Consider the following 24,013-nt stretch of genomic DNA (forward strand, 5'->3'; position numbering starts at 1 on the left):
TGTCTCTTTCAGATGAGGTGCACTAAATTGAGACAGGATTCATTAATAGCATGATTTACTTTTTTGCAAAAGAGAATGTGGTACAGTCAGTATAATGCTTTCTTTCTAATCCTAGGCACTTGCTACTCTTTATAAAAAGTGCTGTCACATTCAGTTACTAAGTATTTGCCTCCATCCTGATTCCTTTTTTTTTGTATTTTTGTCACGTTTCAAATCATCAAATAGATTTTAATATTAGACAAAGATGACCCACATAGATACAAAGTGCAGCTTTTAAATGATTATATCATTTAGTAAGGAGGAAAAAAAGCTATCCAAACCTTTGTGAAAAGGTAATTGTCCCCTAAGCCTAATAACCAGTTGTGTCACCCTTGGCAGTTTGCCTTGACCTGTGTACATCCCTGTCCTTGTGCAGATTTGTTGAAAAAAATGTAGATCTTCTGAGGTTACCCTCCTCTACATCTAAAGGGTCTATATTTTTCCAGTGCTAGGCACCGCAGGACATCTGTAGAGGTCTGTCCATGTCCTGAGTGTTCAGAGCTGTTTTGATGGCACAAGGAAAACACACTATCTGACAAATGGTTTGATTTGGGGGCAGATTGGTTTGCAGACTATTAGTAAATGCAACGGAAATAAATTTTACCTAATTGAAAACCACCAATTCCTTGTGTGCTTGCATAGGACAGCTTACAGAACCAGAAACAACTACATCTACGTCATCATCCATGCTGGTGGGATTGTCAACATTTCAGAACTGGGCCTTCACTTCCAGCAAGATCACGGCATGGAAGTGGAGGCAATGGAATATGTGAAAAGACACCTAACAAGACACATTATCTTGAGAGATAAAAAAAATGATTTCTGACAAGAAACAAGAAAAAAAATTAAAAGTTACTGAACAGTAACTGACAACTGTTAAACAGAACAACTCAGAAAATGTTCTTGGAAGGAAACGCTTTCAACAGCTAACATTCATTTAGAGCAGCAATCATTCGCTTACACCTGTGAGAATAGAAGAACATCAAAAATGTTAGTATGCACAGCTTAATCCCTTTTTCCCTTTGTGGTTGTGTAACAGTTTGGCTTTGTTTCATTTTTGTACGGCAGCAAAGTGTTGGAGTGGTCCTTTGTGGCTGTTATCTAACAAAGCTAGCCAACTGTTGTCTTCAGACAAGTTAGAGAACACTATGGATGAAATAATTCTTCAGCATGGCTGCACAATGGTGGGCTAAGGGTCATCTCTATACTGGTGAACCAGGAGCCAGCAGCTGTGGGCCAACAGTTCATCCTCACCCTGCTTTGGCAGCAGAGCGAGTGGGCTATTTATGTGCTCAGTGCTTTTGAATACTGATTAGGAGGTAAGGGAGATCAGACATGCACTGAAATTATAATAATTGTAGCTAGTTTTGGTCAGCTCCTTTGGAAAAAACCCTCAAAAAACAAAAGACAGGGCAATTAGTGGATTAAAACATGATAACTATTAAACACATTAATATGGGACACTATGGAGAATGCAAGAAAAATAGAGAAACTGATGCAGCATACCAATCTCTCAGTGATGATTCCCCAGTAGCATGTCTGACAATCTCAAGGTGACATTCACTTTAAAGTGAGAGTGAGAAAACTTGTCTTCTTCTTCCTCTTTTAAAGGAAAGTTAAATTCAGCATAGAGCGCGTCTTAGAGTTCAAAGACTAATTGTTACAAAATATTTTCATCCCTAAATGTATGTGCATATTTGCATGTACATTATATGCTATATACTCTTACGTGTCTTACAATTCTTTTTAAAATGTTTTCTTTCCATTTTAATTCTTTTATTATATTATCCTTCTGTTCAGCACTTTGGCCGACACTTGATGTCTTTTAAATGTGCTATATAAATAAAGATGACTTGACCTGACTAAAGGGGATCATGCTCAAAAGGGTTAAGAATTACTGATACATTATACACTTTTTTCCCCAGAAGAAAAGGATGCAGGTTTCTGGTAATACTTTATGTTAAAGCTTTATTCCTGCAGAAGTCAACAGATCAATAAGCTGAAGGAAAAAGTTGTTTCATTAGTGTTTCACACTGAGTCTGCAGAAGAAGCAGTGGGCAGACTTTTAATGAGCTTCATCATTTAATCACATCAAGATGACTTATCATTTTAAAACCGCCAAATAAATGGGAGCTGAAAGTTTTGTAATATTAATGGCTCCTTCTCTACAAAATGTATCTAGAATTTACTGTTTTACAAGTTACACAGGAGCAAAAACAGTTTGTGAGGCTTCTTGGTGAGCTAACCTAAAGTTAAACACCTACTAGTCAGGTAGGAAAGAAAAAAGCTCCATAAGTATGTGAAAATATCCTTTTCAAGTTTTATTTTTTTATTTTTCTGTCAGGATTTGTGATAAATGACCTCAGAGTGATGTGCCAGGCAGTAAACGTCTCTGGAGGTGTACTGTATGGACAAATATAATAATGAAGCAATTACTGTAAGAGCACTTCATCCGCTCTTATCCATGATGACCTATATCAAGCAGATAGAAGCTCTATGTTGCACTCAAGGACACTTCAGCAGAACCCACAACAATAGTTTATCTTCACTGAATCAAAGTTGACCTTTGTTGTGGAGTACCCTCCTCCATCTACATAGCCACTATAATATAGATTTGATTTCAATGAGAACTGGACACATCAACATATTTTGGAAATGAAAACTACATTCAGTAAATAATGTGAAGGTGTCAATAACTGCATTCCCTCAAATGGTCACTTTAGGCCGGCTCCAAAACTTTCCATAGATTCCCAAGATAAAATACAAAAGTTTACAGCAGAAATAAATATCTGAAATGAACTGATATAATGTAGAATTTAAATTTAATTAGCGTTTAACCCAGGCACGGGGGGATTTCCATACCAGATTGGCTGAGCCCTGGAGTGTGGAGATGGGAGTAGGGACTTTAAACATGGATACACTATATATAGGACAGCGGTCCCCAACCCCCAGACCACGGACCTGTACCGTTCTGTAGCGCAAAAAAGGTTGGGGACCGCTACAGAACGGTACAGGTCCGTGGTCTGGGGGTTGGGGACCGCTGCTATAGGACATTAAATGGCCTATAGTGAGTTGCATGAGAGACTGGACACTAAAGAAGGAGAAAATGTCATATAAATTTCCACATCAGAGAGATATTACTAGAAAGGATGTGCAGCAGGTTAGGGAGAGCAGGTTAGAGATGGAAATGTACTAACAACTGAAGTGAGCTCTGAGGACTTTGGGGCAGGCAGAAGAGAGCCTGGAGAGCACAGGGATGCACTGGAGAGAGGAGGAGTGAAAGTCAATAGAAGCAAGAAAAATGCGCGTGTGGATTTGAAGGAGACGTGTAACACTGAAGAGGCAAGGAGTAGAGATAGTCAAGGCAGATGAGTTTAAATAGCTGGGATTAACCATCTAAAGGCACAGACGGTGCATGACCACAAAGAATATTGATGAATGTACTAAATGAGGACATGCAGAAGGTTGATGTAACAGTGGATGATGATATAAAAGGCTGAGATGGAGGCTAATGATTTGCTGTGGTGTCCCCTTAAAGGAGCAGCCAAAAGAAGAAAAAAGATTAAGGCTTAAAGTCATGTGGAATCAAGGACACAGTGGCTGCTATTTGATCTTGTTAAGTTTTTGATTGAAAGTAAGTGTTCATTATTGCCACAATGTGCATTTGGTTTTAAACCTGTGGGTCACAAGTCCAATATAGCTCCCTTTCAAAATCACTTACATTTTGGATACACCTTGCTAATCAAGCTAGCTACTCAGCAGTAGCATTAGCAGAAAACTCCCAAGTTCTATTCCCTCTTCTAAATGTGACATATACATTTGTTATGGGGAGATTTGTCAAGTCTCAGATTGGACTGGTGACTATAAAATTGATAGTGCAAGCCTAATTAACAATGAGTTTAACTGGAGACAAATTTGCACTGTGAAAAATGAAATTCTTTTGGATGATGACTCTTGGGACTCCTGGGCTAATTTTCTTTGACGCTTTGACAGTTTTAATCGGTCTCCTGTGAGCTCTTGCATGAACAATCCTAAAGTGGCTTGAACAAGAAACATTTATTTTATAATTCCAGTTCCAGAGTTCTTTCTGAAAGTTGTTTCTGCTTTGCATTCACTGTTCCTGTGTCCTACAAAGATCTCCATGCTTATGAGCCATTATGTGCAAGTGAAATTTATGTAAATTGTTTTGTACAACAGCCAGTAGAAGCATTTATATTCCCAGCTCCCCTTGTCAAGTTCTCCCATGGTCTTCGGTAATGACTGTCATTACACTGGGCAGCTCTTAGACATCAACAGTCAGTCATAGTGGTGAAAAATACCATTGCACGCAGCTCCCTGTTAGCAAAACTCTTGAAATGTGTGCACAGAAAGGCTCAGTGGGAGTGAGGGCTGGTAGTTGATGTGATATGTATTCCTGAACAGCTGTCTTGCTCTGATGTACTTTGAGGAGGGAAGCAGATTGCAGCTGACATGTAACTGACAAACCAGCTCCAGACTTTTACCAAGATGTGGGAGATGGAATCATATTTTTGCAGCGCACACAGTCTGTCAGTGCTTTACAAATTTTATCCTTAAAAGTTTATCATGGCCTGGTACTATGTTATGGTGCTCTGAAGGCTATGTGGGCTCTCTCATAGCTTGACATCACCTGATAGGCGCCCCCAGGCTGTCCCAGAGCGACCAGGAGCAACAGTGCTTCATCAATCAGGGCCCTGAGGCTCAAAACGACCCGCCTGAGGAGATCAGCTATCCTTGAATAGTAGAACCACCTCTTAAAATGCAGCCATGATTGGACATTTTGTTGAAATGTATTTTATGTTATTGGATGATTTAAAAACAGTTTTATAAAATTTGTGTTTTCTAGACAATGAATCCTCATAACTTTAGTTATGCCTTTTCTCTAGTGCTAGCTTACAGTTGAGATTTGTAATTTTAAATTGGAAAAATAATTTCATATTAAACAATAATTTCTATGGAGGGCTTCAATAAATTTCCTTTGTGTGCAGGCTGTAATCAGCTGATCTATGCTGATACTTTGAGGTTTGCTGATCTAACTGAGTTCAACAACATGTAAGCAGAGGTTGCACAGGCTGTCTTGGCTGATTTCCATTCACTACACTGGCATCATAGTGTTAATACTGTCTCTCTATATCTAATACAGTATTTGGTTGGTATAAAGGTTGAGTTCGGTGACTGAATCTAAGCATCATCAGCTAAAATGCAAATTCATCTGCACTAAACTGGATGTAACCCAATTGTGGCTATGGACACCTCAGCCACTGGGCACCAGTCCAACTCAGCTCTTGATTGTAATTTCATCTTAGTACAAAAAGCGAACCTGTTTATCCTGCACTCAACTTATACTAAAGAATATTTTCATAAAGGTTTACAGTAACTCTGATGGTTATGCAGGGTGTTTTACAATATCAAAAACACGACTTCACGTCATATTCAGATCTAATATTCATTTAAAAATTAAGGGCATTACATGTAAACTTGGAATTTCCATTTTATCAAACATCCTGACTTTTGTATAAACTTTTTTTCCCCCTCCTGTCCTGTCTTTCTTATATTTTTCTCCATCGCTGAGTGTTATCGCTCATTCTTTTCTCTCCCCTGAAAATACAGCATCTGTACCTCTAGCTAGCAGACACACTGTGTGGCAAACTGCACACAAAGAGTTTGTATATTTGCTGATATTTGTTGAGGTGACAGAAACGTTGCATGTAAAATTATCTGCCACACAAAAAACTAAAAAAAATACTCCCTGTACACTCGCTCCCCTTCTGTAGCGCTTGGTAAATGTTGAACTCTCTTGATCACAACTTATGGGCATCTGCACCAAAAACGTCCTTACAGATTGACCCGGCCCACTTTAACCCCTGAATGTAGTGCTATAACAAGCCCCAGTGATGGATACACCAATAAGATTGTCTTTTATGTATTACCTCAAATACATTAAACCTAAAGTACTAAGCCTGTTCTGAAAACTAAAGGAGCTTAGAGTGGAGACATTTGGGTTAAAATGCAGGGAGAAAAAGTAAAAAGTTGTCAGAAAAATAAATACTTAAAGTATAGATACCTGAAAAAATCCACTTAAGTGCAGTAACAAAGTATTTGTACTTTGTTGTTTCCCACCTTTGGTCAAATCATATATTAAAGTACACTTAGTATGTGTGTGAGAATAGCCAGGTAAAGTGAATTCATAGCTAACAACAGTTTATCCTGTGGCTTGTGAAATCTATTAGAGAAGCATCCTTGTCTTTCAGTAGCAACAGATGAGAACAATGTCCGGTTATCTGCTGCATGTGAGAAAGGACAAATCTGAAATTACAATACTTACATGTCAGCATTTAGCATTTCTACAGCATAGGAGCACTGTTAAAATGGCTTTTCTGGGCTATTTTCTTGCAATTTAGTGTGGTAATCGCTCTGCAAACAGCTGCTCTTGTTACTGCTAGGGCACCTCTGCCCCTTTTATTTTTCAAGAGAAGAGTCTCACAGAGGGAACAAACAGGCATATTTAAATGAGAATGCTATTCCTTAAAGGTTTATTCACTGGAAGTCAGAGCCAAGCAAGTGGCAATTTTATCAAACACCAATTGGGAACCTGCTAAATCGGCTAAAAACTAAACGGCCAGTGTTACGTGTTAAAACTTGCAGTTCCCCCAGTGGCCACTTGAGGTAGGCTCCAAAAGAAAGACAATGCTCATAGACCCCATACTAAAAGGTTTAACTTCAGCTCTGAAACTGACATGTTTCCAGCCTGGTACAAAATACAGTTTTGGTTGTTATGAATAATTTTCCTAATCACCCTTTTCAAGTTTAAAGTTAGGGCATGGCTACTTTTATAAACAGATGGCAGCTGTCACTGTCTTCAAGGCCTCACTTTCACTAACTGAGAAAACCACTCTTTATAACATTCATGGTTTTGGTACCTTTGGATCATTTCAATGGACATACAGGACTCTTTGCAGTCCTGGGAAAATGTTCTACGTACGGTAAGTTGCAGCCAGGTCAATCACTTAATTAATTGGTTATCAGCAAGAAGATATTTTAGCAGCTTGTTTGACACACGGCCATCATCTTCCTAGAAGGGGCCATCTCAGAAAATTCACCCCAAGGTCAGACCATGCTTAGAGAAATTGCAAAAGACCCCAAGAACTACACCTCAGACTCCACAGCAATCTCGTGACAGTGCAATGAGAAAAAGGTTGAACAAATATGGCTTGTTTGGAAGTGCCAGGACAGGCCTCTTGGTATGGTAGCATGACTTAAGTTTGTAAAGTTGGATCTGAACAAATCACAAGACTTTTGGAATGATGTCCTTTGCACAGCACCACGTCTGGTGAAAAACAAGCATGGGTGATAATTTGGGTTTATTCTGCCGTCACAGGAGTTGAAGGAGTCAGCCATGAACTGTAGTTTACCAGTGTATGCTACAGTCAAATGTGAGGCCATTTATCAATTAAAGCTTATCCCAAACACACCAAAAACATTTACAACAGAATAGCCGAAAAAAGAATCAAGGTGTCACAATGATCCAGTCAGAGTCAAACTGACTGAAAAGCATCGACCTTCAGAGAGCTGTGCATAAATGAAACCTCGATGAACTGAACTGACGTTGTAAAGACGAATGCACCAAAGTTTATCCATAACAATGCAGAAGATTAATACATACCTACAGAAAATGATTACTTTAGTTTATTGCTGCTAAAAGTAATTCTATGAGCTTCTGAATCGTTGGGTGAACTTGGTTATTCACAAGGTTGTCTGTCAAAACTTTATCCTTCGGACTCCACCCTCTGGTCCAAATATACCTTTGGGGCTTTAAAAGTCCAGAAACCAATGTGTGACATCATGGTGGCTCACCCAAAATTGCCTTTTCAACTTAAAAATGTCAAAGCTTTGCTTGGAAATGGGAGATATTCTATTAAATTGTTTTATCATTTTTGGTTTTTTGTGCTTTTGTTCCCTTTGCCGTGTTTCTTTTATTCAGTGCTGTAACTAATGATAGCTTTCATTAGTTAGCTTCATGCAGAATAACTGATGACGCATTAAAGAGTGACAAGTTGACAATTCAGTCTCATCAGGCTGACATAAGAGGCTAATATGTGCCTGAAATGGATCCTCTTTGCCATCAGTGCTCCCTGATCTCACACACTATTTGTCAACGAGATAGGCGACAGACTATTGTAAAGGTCACAAGCTCTTGAGAAGAAAAGGAATCACAGCAAAATCAATTATGTGGTATCACTCCTCCATGGCCTTATGTCCTCTTGCACCGCTACTTCCATTCACATGGGAACAATTCCTTCCAACCTGTTTAGAGACCATTAAATTAACTGGAGGCTGAATAGTGAAATGGGGCGTTTGGGGAGGGAATGAATTCAGCATAAGGCATCTAAGCGTGCAGAGCAGATAATTAAAATAATTCAATTATCAGTGGCTTTCTTTAATATGAGTCATGTTGCATAAAGCATGACTGTAATATTGATCCATAATGGCTCATGTTCCCTGCCACTGCTCCCACTCGCTGTGTATGGGTGTGTTTCGATTTGATTTTAATCCTTGTTTGGTACGAGCTAATGAGATTTCAGAGATAGAAAATGAAGGCTTTCATTCCAAAATAATATGTTTCTATTTTGGCTATGGTTTGAAATGATCAAAATGTCAGCTCACTTGGGCGATGCTAATAACTGTTTTGGGATAAGCAGAGGTTTTAAAAAGGCTAATATCTTTGGTAGAAGGCAAGACTCTGTAATTTACCAATGATGGCTCTTACATCCCTGTTTCCTGCATCCCTGCAATCTTCACTTCTTTGAGCTTCTTGTATAACAAACTGATTTCCCTCTCTTTCCAGCATGCATTGTACAAGAGAAGTGTTGTCTAAGCAAATGACGCATGCTTAGTTCTGCCTTCTCGTTAGCAGCTGCAATCAGCCAAAGGTGGCATCCATATCACTGTTATGTATTTTAACACAAGCAAACTGTGAAAAGGCTACAATAAAGACGTAGGTTGCCTCTTACATAATAATCCAAAAAGCACAGACTGCACATTTCAGCTCAGTGCGATCAGCTCCCGTTTAAAATTCTGATCCGCTTCAGCTCTGCTGCCCTCCCTTTAAAGAAAAAAAAAAAGACTGTGGATGTGTCATATCAACAGAATTAATAACGAACACAACAGATGTAGAAAGTTATATTTACTTGCAAACAAAATCATACCCCAATCTGTCCATGTCTTGCTTCAGTGTGAGGAATGATGCAGGTTTTTCAAGGTGGTTTGCAGATGATTGCAGTGTTGGTGTCAGAGAGAAGATTGTTATTCTGCGAGGCATTCTGGAGGGTCTCGGCTCAAAGAGCAGCCTGCGCCTGGAGCCTGGAGACTACTCTGTGTGTGTGTGTCTGCATGCGTGTAGTGAGACAAAGTGTCTGGGTTCACAGAAAACCAATCGAGACACCTGCCAGCTACCACTGCCAGCTGCTGATAAAACGGGGAAAAGAATGTGTTTGGCCTCCAGCACATTTGCCTGCCTTTGAAAGGGCAGGAAAGGTTGGACGAATGGTTACCTCACCCATTTTTATTTGTAATGTTTTTGTCTGTTCTTAACACCTGACACCTTTTCTGGCCAGAAAATGAACCCGAAGAAATAAAACACATTAAAAAGGCAGTTGTGCACTGTGATCACTTTTATTACAAAAAGGACGTCAGCTCTTGGCGAAAAACAGATCGAAACAAAAGGCTCCAGTACAGACAGGAAATAGCTGCTTGAGTAACTGACCCACAGCTACAACATCAGGATTAAAGCACTTCACAATTTATCATGCACGGAGAAGACACTCTGCAGGACGTACATGCGGTGGAAAAAAGGGAGGGACAAAAAAAACCAAAAACACGCTACCTCAGCACAACATTGCAACATTTGCATTAGGTAGGAAAAGGCCACAGCAGATCACAAGAACGTCACATGTTGTCAAAAGGGTCACAGTTCACTTGCTGTCCCGGGCGGGAACATGACAGACCAGTAGCACAGCAAAATGTGTCATAGCTACACTGGCCCATAGTGCAAAACATGTTTGCTTTACAGTAAAGGCTGTAAAATTGTGAGATGCCTACAATATTGCCTTTTCTTTCTAGCAACATAAAATGGAAAATGGGGTTTTCTAGCATGTGTTGTCAAATGTCAACGTATGATCTTTTAATGAATGTCGTCAAAATGTGACCGTAAAGAAAAAAAAGATGGAAAATATGAAGTAAGCTTAGTAATAATCTAAAGGTTAAAAATGATCCTTCAGGACAAGTTTTTGCTTCAGTCTTCATTCTGTATTTAGCAGTGATTCATTGTGAAATGAAGATAACATAAAAGAAAATCTAAAGACTTAGGATTTAGAAATTAAAAAAACAAAACAAAAATGTATACATGTTAATATTTTTTTTATGCGTGACATTGTTCGTGCAAAGTTTTTTTCAGATTGACCCACCCATTGAGGAGGTGATCATGACATACATATATATATACACACACACATAAACTACGATCATTATAGTGAGCTGTATAGTGCTGACACCAATGCAGAATTGTTAAAGTCTATAGTTCCTCAATTATCCACGTGAGACTGACTCCAAAATTTCGCCAGTTTCTTTAGACTCATGTGTTAAAATACTCAGCTTTACAAAAGCATGTTTACAGCCTCATACAAAAATGATTTTGGTCTCCATGTTAAATGTACATCCACTAAATAACTACTGTTTAAATTGCATTAAGGCACTCACAGGAATAGCCATAGCTTGAGTGAGCTATGGTGTGTGTTTATACTGTTGGTGCCTTTTGGAGCATTTTTAATGAAGCTATTCTGACAAATATGGCTTTTTATGAACATATCGATATAAACAGGCAGTCTTAAAAAGTCTGTGCTCCAGTTTTGGGTAATATTTAGGTAGTATTTTGTTTATATCTGCTAGTACTATTTAGCAAGTACTGCATCTGTGGGATATACACTACTAAACAAGCCTTACTAAAGATGGTGATGGCCATAATGCCAGATGTCAGCGTGCTGGAAATGGAGGTTTATAAACTAATGGTTATGGTCACAGCAGCTACCTGCCTACATTTTATCATATACAGTCCATGGCAGGGGTAGGCAACTCCAGGCCTCAAGTGCAGGTGTCCTGTGCGTTTTAGATATCACTCTCGTTGAGGAGGTAATTTAGCAATTGAAATCAGCTGTGTTGGATCAAGGACACATCTAAAACCTGCAGCACACCGGCACTTGAGGCCTGGAGTTGCCTATCCCTGGTCAATGGGGACCACACCGCAACTGAATATGAAACTAACTCTAAAACAATAACTAATAAAAAAGAAACTTTACAGTCATGTGATGTTGATGCAGGTTAACTGAAAACAATGGGCCTAAAAAAGGATTATAGGCAAATCAAAATCTTACAGCCTTTATTGTGAAACTGATATGTTTTGTGCTGTGAAACAATGCAGAAATGACACATTCTGAAGTAATACTTGGTTGGAAATAGATCAGGGAGTGCTCTATATATCTATATATCTTTTTTTAAAACTTTAACAGGTTGTATGACATCTCTGTGAAGTGCAAAGACACCGTGGCATCAGCATCTCCAGTGTCTCAGCTACCTACAATACTGTAAACAATCTACACTATAAGGCGCACAGTTGAAAAGTTGCCCAACAAAAGAGCCACAACATCAGTTCATAAAGGGTCTGATGTGAAAATGCATCGTCATCATCTTCATCATCAACACTCTGCAGATCTGGCATACCAACTGTCAATATACCAACTGCAGGCAGTAAAATGCTGTTTAAGTTTATTTAAATGGGCACGACATGCACGAAAAAACAAAAAAACTACATCAAAAAACAGAAATATGAACCCATCTTCTTTCTTTTTCACGTCAATCTTTTTTCAAATTAGGCACACGGTACAGCACAGTAAACTTTTTTTTCTTCAATACCTCTTTTGGTTTTTGACATCTAAAGACGTGGACACTGAAGGCCCCTCCATGACTAAAAGGACAAATAGGGCTTTTTTGTTTCTTTTTTTTAATCGCAAACACAGAACAGTTAGTCGCTCGCTGCTGGCATTTATCTGTCCAAACCTAAACATTAAAGGGAGCTTTCCGCTGCAGTTTCCTCCTTTGTGATTATTAAACCTGCTTTGTGACCTCTGTATCAGTCTTTTTTTATGGCCTTTCCTTTCTGTGATGACACTAGAAACTATCACAGGATATCCTATACAACATAAGGCATTAAATTCCTCTTCGCATGAATCATATCGCTCATAAATAGTCTTTGTGACCTTTCATCTCTGTGCATAAATAAGAAAAAACACACATACAAATGAAAGCGCTAAAAAACCTTAACTATTCACTCTGCAAATACTTGTTCACTGTTTTAAACACTGATTGTCTACATTATCAATAGAAATCTAAGGATGTAAGTAAACATGATAGGATGTAAACACTGTTAGTATCCAACTGGCTTGGATCTCAGAAGATATTTGACCCTGTATGACACGAGAAAACAGTCCCACACATGAGATGGTGGAGGAGCGAGGTAGTCCACAAGAGACTTAATGGAAGGGGAAAGGAGCTATGGGTGAACCTTAATTGGCTCTGGTGTGTCGCTCGGACTTGAGGGCCGCGTTAGCTTGTGGTTTGATTAATAATCTTCATAGTGTAGTTCAGGCTCTCTTGCTGTGGTTGAGAATTGCTTTGAATTGGCAGGGAGAAGCTGTAGAACTCTGGTTTGCACTCAATATAATCGTGTCAAATTTATTTTCAGTCTTAAATTTTAGAAGATTTCTTTGAAAGCTTTTGTTTTCCTGGCAGTCTTTTGTTTGGCAAAGTGCATCAAATCAGTCTATTTGTGTAATTTTTTTTCTTTATATATAGAGAGATAAATATATGCGTATATAATTTTTGCACCCTTAGTGGTCCTCACACGATGCGGTAATCAAATGTGTCCTTTTCAGTATGGTCTGTCCAGTTGGATGAGGGCATACTGCGATATGGGTCTAGTAGGATGCGGAAACAGCGTACGATGAGCAGGGCCAGGAAGATGAAGAGCAGCAGCACGAAGACAAAGGCAGCCTTCTGCTCAAGCGTCAGGTAGGAAGGCACGTGATGGCCACCACCCGACGAGGACAGCGTGCTGCTGAAGAGGCCCTCAGCCATCCTGGGCACATCCATGCTTGATCGTCTCTGCTCCAGCTCTTTGTCGGTTGCTTAAAGACTTTTGAGGGGAAGATGGACTCAGTGGAAAAGACCTGTGTGAAAATCCAGATAGATGCATTATAGATCATGTCTTCTGTGATTTGGCAGGTGAATGAGTAAACCAATAATTTTAAATTCTCAAAACTCAATTTGGCAAAAAAAGTCTGCTCTGTGAATAAAGAAGGCCCAGAGGACTCCTTTGGCAATGAAATTCACGAGGGAGCTTTAGTTATACAACATTTAATGGAAGCAATACCGCTCTGAAGGTAGAAATGTCACTGGCTTCATTAAACCACAGCTTATTATTACTGAATTTCTAACCTTGCCTCCCGTGAATTGTGTTCATATGCAACCAACCTGCATCAGCAAATTAGATTCTGTGGAAACGTTTATTTTAAATATTGTCATGCATGAGCAAAAATGAGTTTCTCCTCAGACAAGGTTACATGAATGAAACATGAATTCAAATAGGTTTACGGCTGCCCGATGAAGGATGGATTACCAACACACAAAGCAGAGAGCTGCTACAGACCCCCAGAAGTGCAGGGGGACAGAAATGTGCATGAAAAGGGCACATTTAATAGAAATGAAATTTTAAAACGCATTTGTATGACAAAATGTTTAACATCTGTTATGCTCAAGGCATTATTTCATATTGCTTCAGCACATCATTTTAATTGAGATATTTTAGATCTAGTTTAGTTCTTACACAGTGTATATCTCTGAACTTTACATCATACACATTAGGGGAATGGGTATGATGAATTACTATAATTAAGAAATCTGCATATATCTTCGTACCTCGATTCTATATATTCTAACGCATATGATCTTATGCAAGTGTTCCTGAGCTGAAAAACAAATCCTAAACTCTCTTCTTGATAAAGTTTCCTAAAAATTACAGCGCCTAGCACATTTACAAAAATGCTGAGCCCCTTTTTTTAATGAAACTATACACAGGAAATTATTAAAGATTAACATCTTCAGTAAAAACTAAAGCCATAAAAATTGAGAGACCAACACACTGCTGGGGCTTTTTTATTTGGTGGGATTTGATGTCAATAAAAAGTGCACTATAACACCAGCCTTAGCCTTTAATCCAGTTACCAGACAGCAAACCTGAACCCAAACCTGAGACTTACAGAAAAAAGACCCTAAAATAAAATAAGTCCCCCTGTACTGAGCCAACTTCCACATAGGATAGTGCTGGCTTCATTTAAGGAGTGTATTAAATTAGTAAGGGTCCTTAGGGTCAATTAGATTACACTAAATCAGGAAACTCATGGGGAATTCTGTAATGCAGTATGTGAGTTGATATGCTATTTCAATGTCATGTATGAGCTTAGAGCAAAAGACGCTGGGGAATGACTTCATTTCAATCCATAGTGGTTAGGTCATGTTTTTTCATTATGTTCAGTTATTCAAAAAAATATCTCCAGAAAGGCTTATTGCTGTGTGGATCATTTGTTCTAACAAAAAAGAGCATAATACAATGAATTTGGAGGCAGTTGGGTTGTCGGTTCTATAGAGACAGCTGCAGGTAAATGAATCAATTCCTAAACAGCCAGCGGGACTGTTCATCGCAGGGGCGTCACTAGGTTTTAAGGACAGGGGGGGCTTAACCCCCAAGAGATGTACACGACATGAACGAACGTAGTGAATGAGCACAAAATTTCACAAACAGAAAACAAAGACTGAGAAATTGTTTTCCTACTTTTTTGGACAGATTAAACATCCTAGGCCACCAATAGATCTATTGTTTTATTTCAGTCTGCTTTATAATACAGTACAACAAAAAAACAGAGGAAATGTGTTTGCCGCATCAATAACAAGAAAAAAACTGAAAATAAAAAAGTACATTTTTCTGGCTGCAATCACCAGTTACTTGGTGGGTGGAAGCATCAAAGAATGACGTCTGTTTTTAAGAGTGGCAAATCGGTCAATCACTCTGTTGTGACTCAGATGCTGAAGCGTGTCTTTTTCAATAGACATGACTGCAAGACTGTGAAGTCTTTTCTGACCCATTGTTTGACGCAGCCAGGAGTGCAGCCGACGCAGTGCACTAAAGGACCGTTCGCACGAGCAGCTGCTGACAGGCACTGTTAGGGCAACTTGGATGGTTGCCTTCAGAGAGGGAAACATGTCTGAATCAAGGAGGTTGTACACAGACAACATATTTTTGGGTGGACATCCAGCCTCTGTTTTCTGGGTAAGAAAGTTTCTGGCCACCAGAACCTCCTCTTTTTTCAGGTCAAGTCTGTAGTGCTTTGCAAGTTCATTCAAGTGTGGTTCACTCAAGAAGTTCTCAGATTTAGGACTACATGCCTGGACACCTTTTAGCAGCCCTGCATCTACACTGCAAAATCTTTGATCAAGCTCGCCAACCATCCGATCCACACAAGGGAAAAGTAACTCTCTTTTCAATGTGTCTGAGTTGTTCAATTCAGTGCGTGAACCCACAGTTGCCTCCAGGACAAAATCCTCCATTTTCCTCTGTTTGTGCCTTGTCTTGGCACCTGGTTCAGGGATACTGTGGGTGTTACACAGGGCCTTGGTTTTCTCATACAGCTCTGTAGCAAATGCATCTGAGTGTTTGCCCTTAAGTGTGTCACACACAGCTTGTTTGCAGATAAAAGCTTCTGCCAGGTCTAAAGTCTCTTTCTGCAGGAATTTGTGGAGTCCTTCGGTTACAGACAGAATCGACTGAAACATCAGTAGTGCATAGACTGCTGAGAACTTGTAGAGCTTTGCTCTGAGACCAACAGCTATGGGGGATCCAATTGCAGATAGGCACTCCAAAATGGCAGGCAATGTCTCAAGAACTGCACTGATTGATCGCAACTGACATGCCCAGCGAGTGTTTGAAAGTTGCACAAGCTCAGTTTTTGTCAATCCAAGCTTTGCCTGAGTCTCCATGAACTTATGATGATTGACTAGGGAGGTGCTGAAGAAAGAATACACACACTCCAACAAGCTGAAAAGCTCCACAGCCTCTGGGACAGCCTTGCAAGTATTGCACAAAACCAGGTTGAGTTGATGAGCATAACAATGCACATAGATAGCCTCAGGATGGAGCCTTCTAAAATGTGCTTGTACACCTCCAGTGGAGCCACTCATAACGGCTGCACCATCATATGTTTGTGCTACACACTTAAGCTCTGCAAGACCATAGTTTTGGATCTGCTGCTGAATCTCATTTGCAATGGACTGGGCATCAAATGATTTTATCTCTGCAAGTGCAAGGAAACGCTCCTTCACTGCCCCCTCTGACACGTACCTGACACAAACAGCTAACTGCTCTGCCTTTTTATCCCTTGCCTCATCCACCATGATGGAATAGACTTTAGACTTTGTCATTTCAGATACAATGACACTAGTAACTTCCTGGGCACAACAGTCAATCATGTCATTCTGGGATGTTGGTGAGATATACTGTGCATTTGATGGGGGATTATGTTTTTGAAGAAAAGGATCAAACTCCTTCAAAAGCTCCACGCACGCAAGAAAATTCCCTCTGTTTGGGCTGTCTTCACCTTCATCATGGCCACGAAAAGGGAGTCCCTGTCTCCCTAACATAGAGGTGACTGCAACAATTCGTCTGAGATACTCTCTTCTTTCGACTATCTCACTCACATTTGCAGTTGCTATCATCTGTGCAACGTTTCCCTGTTTGCTAGTTCCCTGGTAGCTTTTCCATGTAACAACACTGTCCTTATGTGTTTGTGCCATCTCATGCTTGCCAAAGATGACTAAAGCTTTCTTCCAGTTCTTGCAACCGTTACTGACCAAACTATTATGTTTGATGTTTTTGCCAAACACTCTACATGGGAAGCAGAAAGCTGCATTCTGGTTGACTGAATATTCTAACCAGTTGTGCTTTTCAAACCAGCTGTGGTTAAATGCTCGCTTCTGTGTACCAAAAGTATCATGTGGATAGCTCTTCAGCTTCACCTGTCTGGGCCCTGTGTCTTTGTCACCTAAATCAAACCCTGTAGTAGAATGAGTTGCTGCAGCTGCTTCATCATTTTCCCTCTCTTGGCCTGTTTGCTCTCCTCTCTGTAATAACTTGATCTTCCTCTGCCTCTCGATCCATTTGCTGCAGCTCCTCTGTCTCTCCTTGCTCTCTCTGACTTGAACTTGCCTGTTGACCTTTTTCTCCCTCAGCCACTCCTTCTGCCTCACCCTTCAAGATACATTAAAACATACTGAATTGTAATGTAAATTGCTAATATCATGACTTCTGCTCCCGCTCCACAGTAATTTGTTGCTCCCAAATATTTTGAAGTTACAAACATTATATTTTGAGCACGCATGTGACTAAAATGGTTGCAATTTAAAGCCCTGAAAAATATTACTAAATTACTTGAATTGAAGTAATATTAAAATAGAACCCTCAAAAATATGTGAGTCAGGCTAATTTGACTTATATACATATCTCTCTCTTTGCTCTCTCCACTTTCTAACCTTGACTCTCCTAAATAAAAGCTCAAGTTAAACAGGTCTTATATGTTGTACCGTGACTGAAATGTTTCATATTTCATATCCATATTGAGTCCCATAAAATTCTAATCAGACTGTCTGCATCACAAATGACTCCATCCTTTGACTCACCTCTCCAGCAGACGTCTCTCCCCTCTGCCTCTCTGTGCTCCTCTGCCCTGACTCCTACAGGTTAATGGGGATGGAGTGATTATTATTATTTCCACTGATGATAACCATACCTGAATGAGCTCAGCTGGATTTTTCAGAGCTAAAACGAGTGACAGAAATTAACATTATGCTAACAATTTAACTTAGTGCGCTAGCCAGGTTTTTATTTACAAAATGGGGAGCACCTGGTTCATTATTTACATGGGACTCTCTGCTGTTAGCTGGAGCTAACTAATTGTTACTACCAGCCAGTGATGAAGACTTACTTTCTTGAAAAACTTGCGTATATCCATGATTTCTTGCCGTTTGCCACATGCACGCTAGTGTTTCTGCAGGTGTATACGAGCGGAGTGTAAAGTAGCAGTGAAAACGAGGACTGGATTTTCAGTCATGTGGATGTCCCCTGTGAACAACTGGAAGGGATTGGATAACGAAGCACTGACGCTACCTTAACAATGTAAAGCGAAAGGGACCAACCGAGTTATGATCATATTTGTGTGAATAGCGACAGGTTTATATTATTATGTCTTTAAACTCATATTCCTGCATCTTTATATTGAATTTGTCTGCAAGTTCTGTAAAAAAAAAAATCGAATAAGTTAAAAAAAAAACAAAAAAAAACAAAAAAAAAAAACCCCACCAAATTATTTAGGGGGGCTTAAGAATATTTTAGGGAGGCTTCAGCACCCCTAAAATAGGCCTAACGACGCCACTGGTTCATCGTTTGATGTTTTTCCTCCTGCTGAGCAAACACTCGAGTTATTATTCCAAACCAGTTTGAAAATTATTATTTTCTTCACACCACAGGAAAGCTACAGAGGGAATATATTTTTTAAACCTTGAGATTGCTCAGATATCACAAGGTTGTTTTTCTCAAAACGCGTTTTTGTATATAATTTTCGTAGCTTAGCAAATTATTAATTTGCTTAATTACCACATTTGGCATAGCTATACAACTCCACCATATTAGCTGGAGTGATGTCCAACTGTAACCCAAAGCCACCTGTTGTATGTGTGTGGTTGTTCTATTTAAATAATTATTAAAAGGCCGGAGACACTGATTGGAGGAACATCTGTAAATCCTTACAGTTTTTCCCTTCTTTTTTTGGCTTACGTATCGTATTATCACACAGTTAACATTTCTTGTGGGTCCTGACCATCAGATTACACAGAACACCAAATTATTTGGCATGAAGTGGGAGAAACATACTTTAGAGTTGTCTATCTCAGTGGTTTTTTCAATCATTTTGTGTCCGAGACACACCAAAGACAAGCCAAAGTTTCAACGGACACCTGTGAAAAACAGCATATCTGATATCTGGCATGTCAGTTTGTCATTTGATTGTAATGTCAGATAACCTATTGATCATCTGGACCTATTAATGTTGCTTTGCAATAAGCGCCAATACCTTTCAGCTTGCCTCAATCACCTTATCAGATATTTTCACACAGCCCATTAAATGGGCTTGGTTTAGATCCAGACTCTGTTGAAGAAGGCCAAGTTTTCCTCTTCAGCTTGCTTGGCAACATTAACAAATCCCTCCCGACAAATGACTTTGAAATCCCCAAACCAGCTGCAGAAACAACATAGAAAGCAATGTGTGTTTGGCCTAAATGTGGACCACATATGCAGTTTTCTTAGGGCCACATTTGAGACACGACTGCTGCAATGAAGCCATGTGTCAATAACCCACGTCAAACATGGCTACTAACATTTGGGCCACAACTGACACACACAACACAAACACAATCAAGATTAGGCAAAAAAAAATTTGTTGATTTTTCCCCATCATCTTTGCCCTCAGTGGCGAGGTCATCAGTAAAACCCCAGTGGTTGTACTGGTGGTTAGTTGAAATTTCCACACACATAAATTTTGTTGTCCTCTTAGCTAACGGTCAACTGACAGATTTGGACTTGAGCAGACATGACAAGAGGTTCTTCAATGTTTTTTCAGTCCCTTTGTACTGGAATATATGCCTACAAAATATAATATAGTATGATTAAAATTCAGATACATTTAAAATAAATGTAAATGTAATGTAACAAGAGCCTTGTCGGATGATTCAGGACATACTGATGAGAAGCGAGCTAGTGGAACAAGGTATACCAGTTAGATCCGGGTTGCGTAAAGTGGGCCTGCCGTTACTCGTTTACTGAAAAACTTTGGCTCCTCCCAGACATTTTCCCATCTATTAGATTTATTATCTGATTTGCAATGTTCTCTGAGAAATGTTTGCATAACCCAAAGTCTAATCCTTTTTGGTTCTGTCCTTCAGTTATGCTTCTGTAAGTGCGACAAGCCGTCACACACACTGACAATCACATTGGGAGGAGTGCTGAATGTGTTATGAGACAACTCAAAGTGACAAGACGGGCAGAAGAGCTGTCTCTTTCTGCCTAAAAGAAAAAAAATATGTTAGCAACTCTCAGGAGAGACCCAGAGAGAGCAAAGCCTTCAGCCATGCCTCGCTGATCAGCAGCCTGTAATCCATCACACTTAAAACTCAAAAATGATATTTCACAGCAGTGATTCATTGCCCTCACAGTAAAAAATGATAAGGAACATAGCTGTTTTTCTTTGTCTGCTGGTTTACTGTCAAATCATAATCTCACCGTCTTGTCCTGCAATGACACAGTGAGGTTACAGGGTATTAGCACTTTGGGCCGGAAACCACTTTGATATTTGTTACAAGGTTATGTAATAGACTTCAAAGACTCCAAACATTTACATCATCAGCAGCTCCATGACTAAGCACTCGGAGTTTGGAGCTTTTCTTGACAGTATCTAACAGGGATACGCTAAACATTTAAGCTGCTAGTGACAACTTTAGAAGGAGCTTTTCATTTTAAAACGAAACGTTAGGTCACATATCGGTCTGTGCTTTGCTCATCAGCAGCTGAATTTCAGAAAAAAGCAAATTGCCTCTGTAGCCCTGAAATTGCCAGTAGATGACAGCGATACAAATACACAGTGTCGAATTTTAGAAGCTATGTAAGGGCGCAATTTTTATTTTTTTTAGTTCAACTGTACAAAATCAGCTGCAGTTGCTGTGGTGAGGAAAAGATATGAAAGCGTGCCAAACGCTGAGAGTAAAATTGACAAGGAAGTGAGTGTGACGAGGATATCGAGCCAAATTTAGAAATGATTCCAGTGATGTTGAAGTGTTGATGTAACCTGCAGGCTCTGCATGTCTGTGTTGTGATTATGACTAATAGAGAATGAAAACAACATCAGTGGAGGTCAAATTAAGCAGTTATGGAGAATTCTTCAATATGTTTTGAATCATTTCACAGTATAAATGTGCTTTACAATAAAATAACTGCAGAAATTACACTATGATGGCCATTTATGAGTAAAATATACACAATTTCGCCATAATATACATTTTGCATATGTTTCCTTTTTAATGCATTATTTTTAAAATTTATTTATTTATATGTCTTTCAATGTCGTGGACTTTTTCTCTACAGACACGGTTCATGAATGCAACAGATAAAAGGTTTAAAATCTTTATAAAGCCTGCACACACACACACACACACACACACACACACACACACACACACACACACACACACACACACACACACACACAGCATTTATTTAAACATATATGCTGAAGAAGATTAATTGAAGAAATCAAATTCTTCAGCTGGCCTAATATTTGTTTTTTAAGTTACATACTTTGTGTAAATAAATGTAAGCAAAGAGGAACCACTGCAAAATTAATTATACATGTGAGTGCAGGTGGATGCAAAATTAAACATGTAATATGCAAAAGAGTGGTGTTATGAATAAGAGTCCTCATACTGAGATATTCTTATTCATATCGACCAATTCATCCAAATCCTTGTAATGCAACTGTAATCAAAGGTAGACACACCCGCAGATTCAACGCAGGAATGCTTAACAATCCAGCGCGTAATGATGAACCGCCATTTAAATGCAACATATAGGCTATTCGGTCTGAAACTGCCCCTGTTGTTTCAATAAAACGGCTCAAAATTGCCCGCTTTCTTGAACCCATTATTCCTATGAGCCTCAGCTGGACTCCTCGCTGCACACGTGGATGGATCAAAATGTGTCCAAATACCATTTCTTTCGCCTCTGGTACGTCTGCCTGCACCTGTCACACCTTTACAGCCCGAAGATCAAAGCACAAAATAAACGCATTTCTTTTTTAAAAGGCTTCATATCGAAGAGGATTGTGGTCAGATGGAGCATCAGCCGTAGGTGCGAGCGACCGAGTCTGTAAACACTAACCTGTTGTTATCAGGGGAGCTCGGGAATCTCCGTCAGCGGCAGGTCTCCATTCCGCTAGATCCGACGATTCTCTTTGCAGGTCTTTCACCGAAACAACAAAAACGACGAACAGACGCGTCCTTGCAGACCGCAGGGCTCCTCACTACATGACAGAAAAAGCCTGTCAGAGCTTCTTTCTTCTGTCTTTGCTGACTGAGCCGAGCAGACCTCACCCTCTGCTGCTCGATTTTCTCTCCTCTTCTGCTCTTGACGCGCCGCTTATCCCCGCAGACACACAGGCAGGAATGTAGTGGTACCCAGTCGCTACTGGCAACCTGTTGCCATAGCAATCTTCCAGGTAGGCTATATATTGCAAGCGGATGAGGGAAAGGTGTGGCCCTCATACAATACATGCAAACTGAGTCATAAACACACATATAACACATATTTAAAGGTAATTCGAAAATTAAATAATAATAATAAAAAGGTGATAGCGTCTGAGAGACTTTAACTCAAAGGTGAGAAGAATATAAAATCACCCTTGGGATATTTTAAAATGCATGTTGTTACATTAGTATTTGATCTTTGTCGCACACTTTATTGTAAAACTGCTGTGTATTCGTCAAAAGAATAAACAGTAAACTTGGAGTGTGAGCTTGGCTTTGGGCAGTGTACAGGTGGGAAATTAAGATGTGATGACATTTAAAGCAGAAAACATTCCTTTTATAGAGACAAGCTCTGGAGTCTTCACTGCCACACAGTGACACACACGAATCCCCGCAGAGATTTGGGAAGACAGGACGTGCCACGTCATTAGATTAATATGTTTTAGTTTGTCACACACTTTACTCTAAAACAGCAGAGTAGTCATCTAAAAATAAAGAGTAAACTTCATGAATGGAGTGCAAGCTTGGCTGTGGGCAGTATACAGGTGGGAAATTAAGATGTGATGACATCTAAAGCAGAAAACTTTTCTTATGAGGCAGCTAAGTCTCTGGAGACTTAGCTGCCTCATAGTGACAAACACGAATCCCCTCAGAGATGTGGAAAAACGTGACGGACCGTGAAGGGTCACAGAGTGACTGTGCAGAGCAGCAGTTTGGGGAAATCTCAGGTTATATAATGTCCTGCTCAAATGAGTGTCCAACAGCTGTACTGCATCTCCATCTGGTGGCCTTGATTGAAGACTGCAGGTGTAAGAAAAACCACTGAAACTCCATATCAGTAATGAACTGTTTTCTACCTTTTCACAGTTTATGAGGGAAGATGTTTTTTCATCGTTTTGTCCTTTTTACTAGGAGCATCAGCTTACCAGAAATACCATCTCTGCCACATTCTAAAAGGGTATAACAGGGGTCTAACATTAACTAGGAATATATCTGTCATATAAAGGTAGAACAAAGACACTGTTAACTTTTTGAAAAACAAACATCTCTAAAGCTCAGCAAGTAAAAAATTCTATGCTTTGAATAAATAAATAAGGGGTTGCCACAGCAGGTAGCTTTTATAGAAGGTAGCTTTACATTAGATGCTCTACTTAATGCAACCCTGCAGGCTGGGCTCAAACTAGTGACCTTTCACTTGCCAAAACGATGTGTAAATTATTATACTAATGACATGCATGTGTATTTAATTTTTTTTGGCTTGTGTTTTCTGTATTTTAAATTTTTTTGCAGTTTTGAACCTCCATAGATTGTAGGAGTTTATCTGTCAGACTATTTCATAGCCGTGAGCTTGCCAGACTACTCAGAATTTAAAAGTATTAGTGGATTTTGTTACTCCAGGACAAAGACCGACAAGGAACTTGCAGTGTTTTCCAGTTGTTGTGCAAAGCTGAAC

General features: G+C 39.5%; 1 protein-coding gene across 3 annotated transcripts; it reads right to left on the reverse strand.

Annotated features, from left to right (window-relative positions):
• Window positions 1–9,741: 9,741 nt before the first annotated feature.
• Window positions 9,742–22,432, reverse strand: LOC309717742 (cortexin-3). Of its 3 annotated transcripts, none has more exons than XM_082552533.1 (3): window positions 18,198–18,443; window positions 17,893–17,946; window positions 9,742–13,334 (listed from the first exon to the last, which is right to left on the reverse strand). In XM_082552533.1, exon 3 carries the CDS (start codon window positions 13,255–13,257, stop codon window positions 13,006–13,008), a length of 252 nt encoding a protein of 83 aa, XP_082408659.1. In that variant the 5' UTR covers window positions 13,258–13,334; window positions 17,893–17,946; window positions 18,198–18,443; the 3' UTR covers window positions 9,742–13,005. The 3 variants fall into 3 exon arrangements, with proteins under 3 accessions (XP_082408659.1, XP_082408660.1, XP_082408661.1); XM_082552535.1 differs by lacking the exon at window positions 9,742–13,334 and adding an exon at window positions 16,779–17,464; XM_082552534.1 differs by lacking the exons at window positions 17,893–17,946; window positions 18,198–18,443 and adding an exon at window positions 22,196–22,432.
• Window positions 22,433–24,013: the final 1,581 nt, after the last annotated feature.

This window comes from Aulonocara stuartgranti (genome assembly GCF_965226115.1).
Source record: "Aulonocara stuartgranti genome assembly, chromosome: 11".
Lineage (NCBI taxonomy): Eukaryota > Metazoa > Chordata > Actinopteri > Cichliformes > Cichlidae > Aulonocara > Aulonocara stuartgranti.

Coding starts and splice junctions, on each gene's coding strand:
- LOC309717742 (XM_082552534.1), bottom strand. CDS start 13,257: ATGGATGTGCCCAGGATGGCTGAGGGCCTCTTCAGCAGCACGCTGTCC.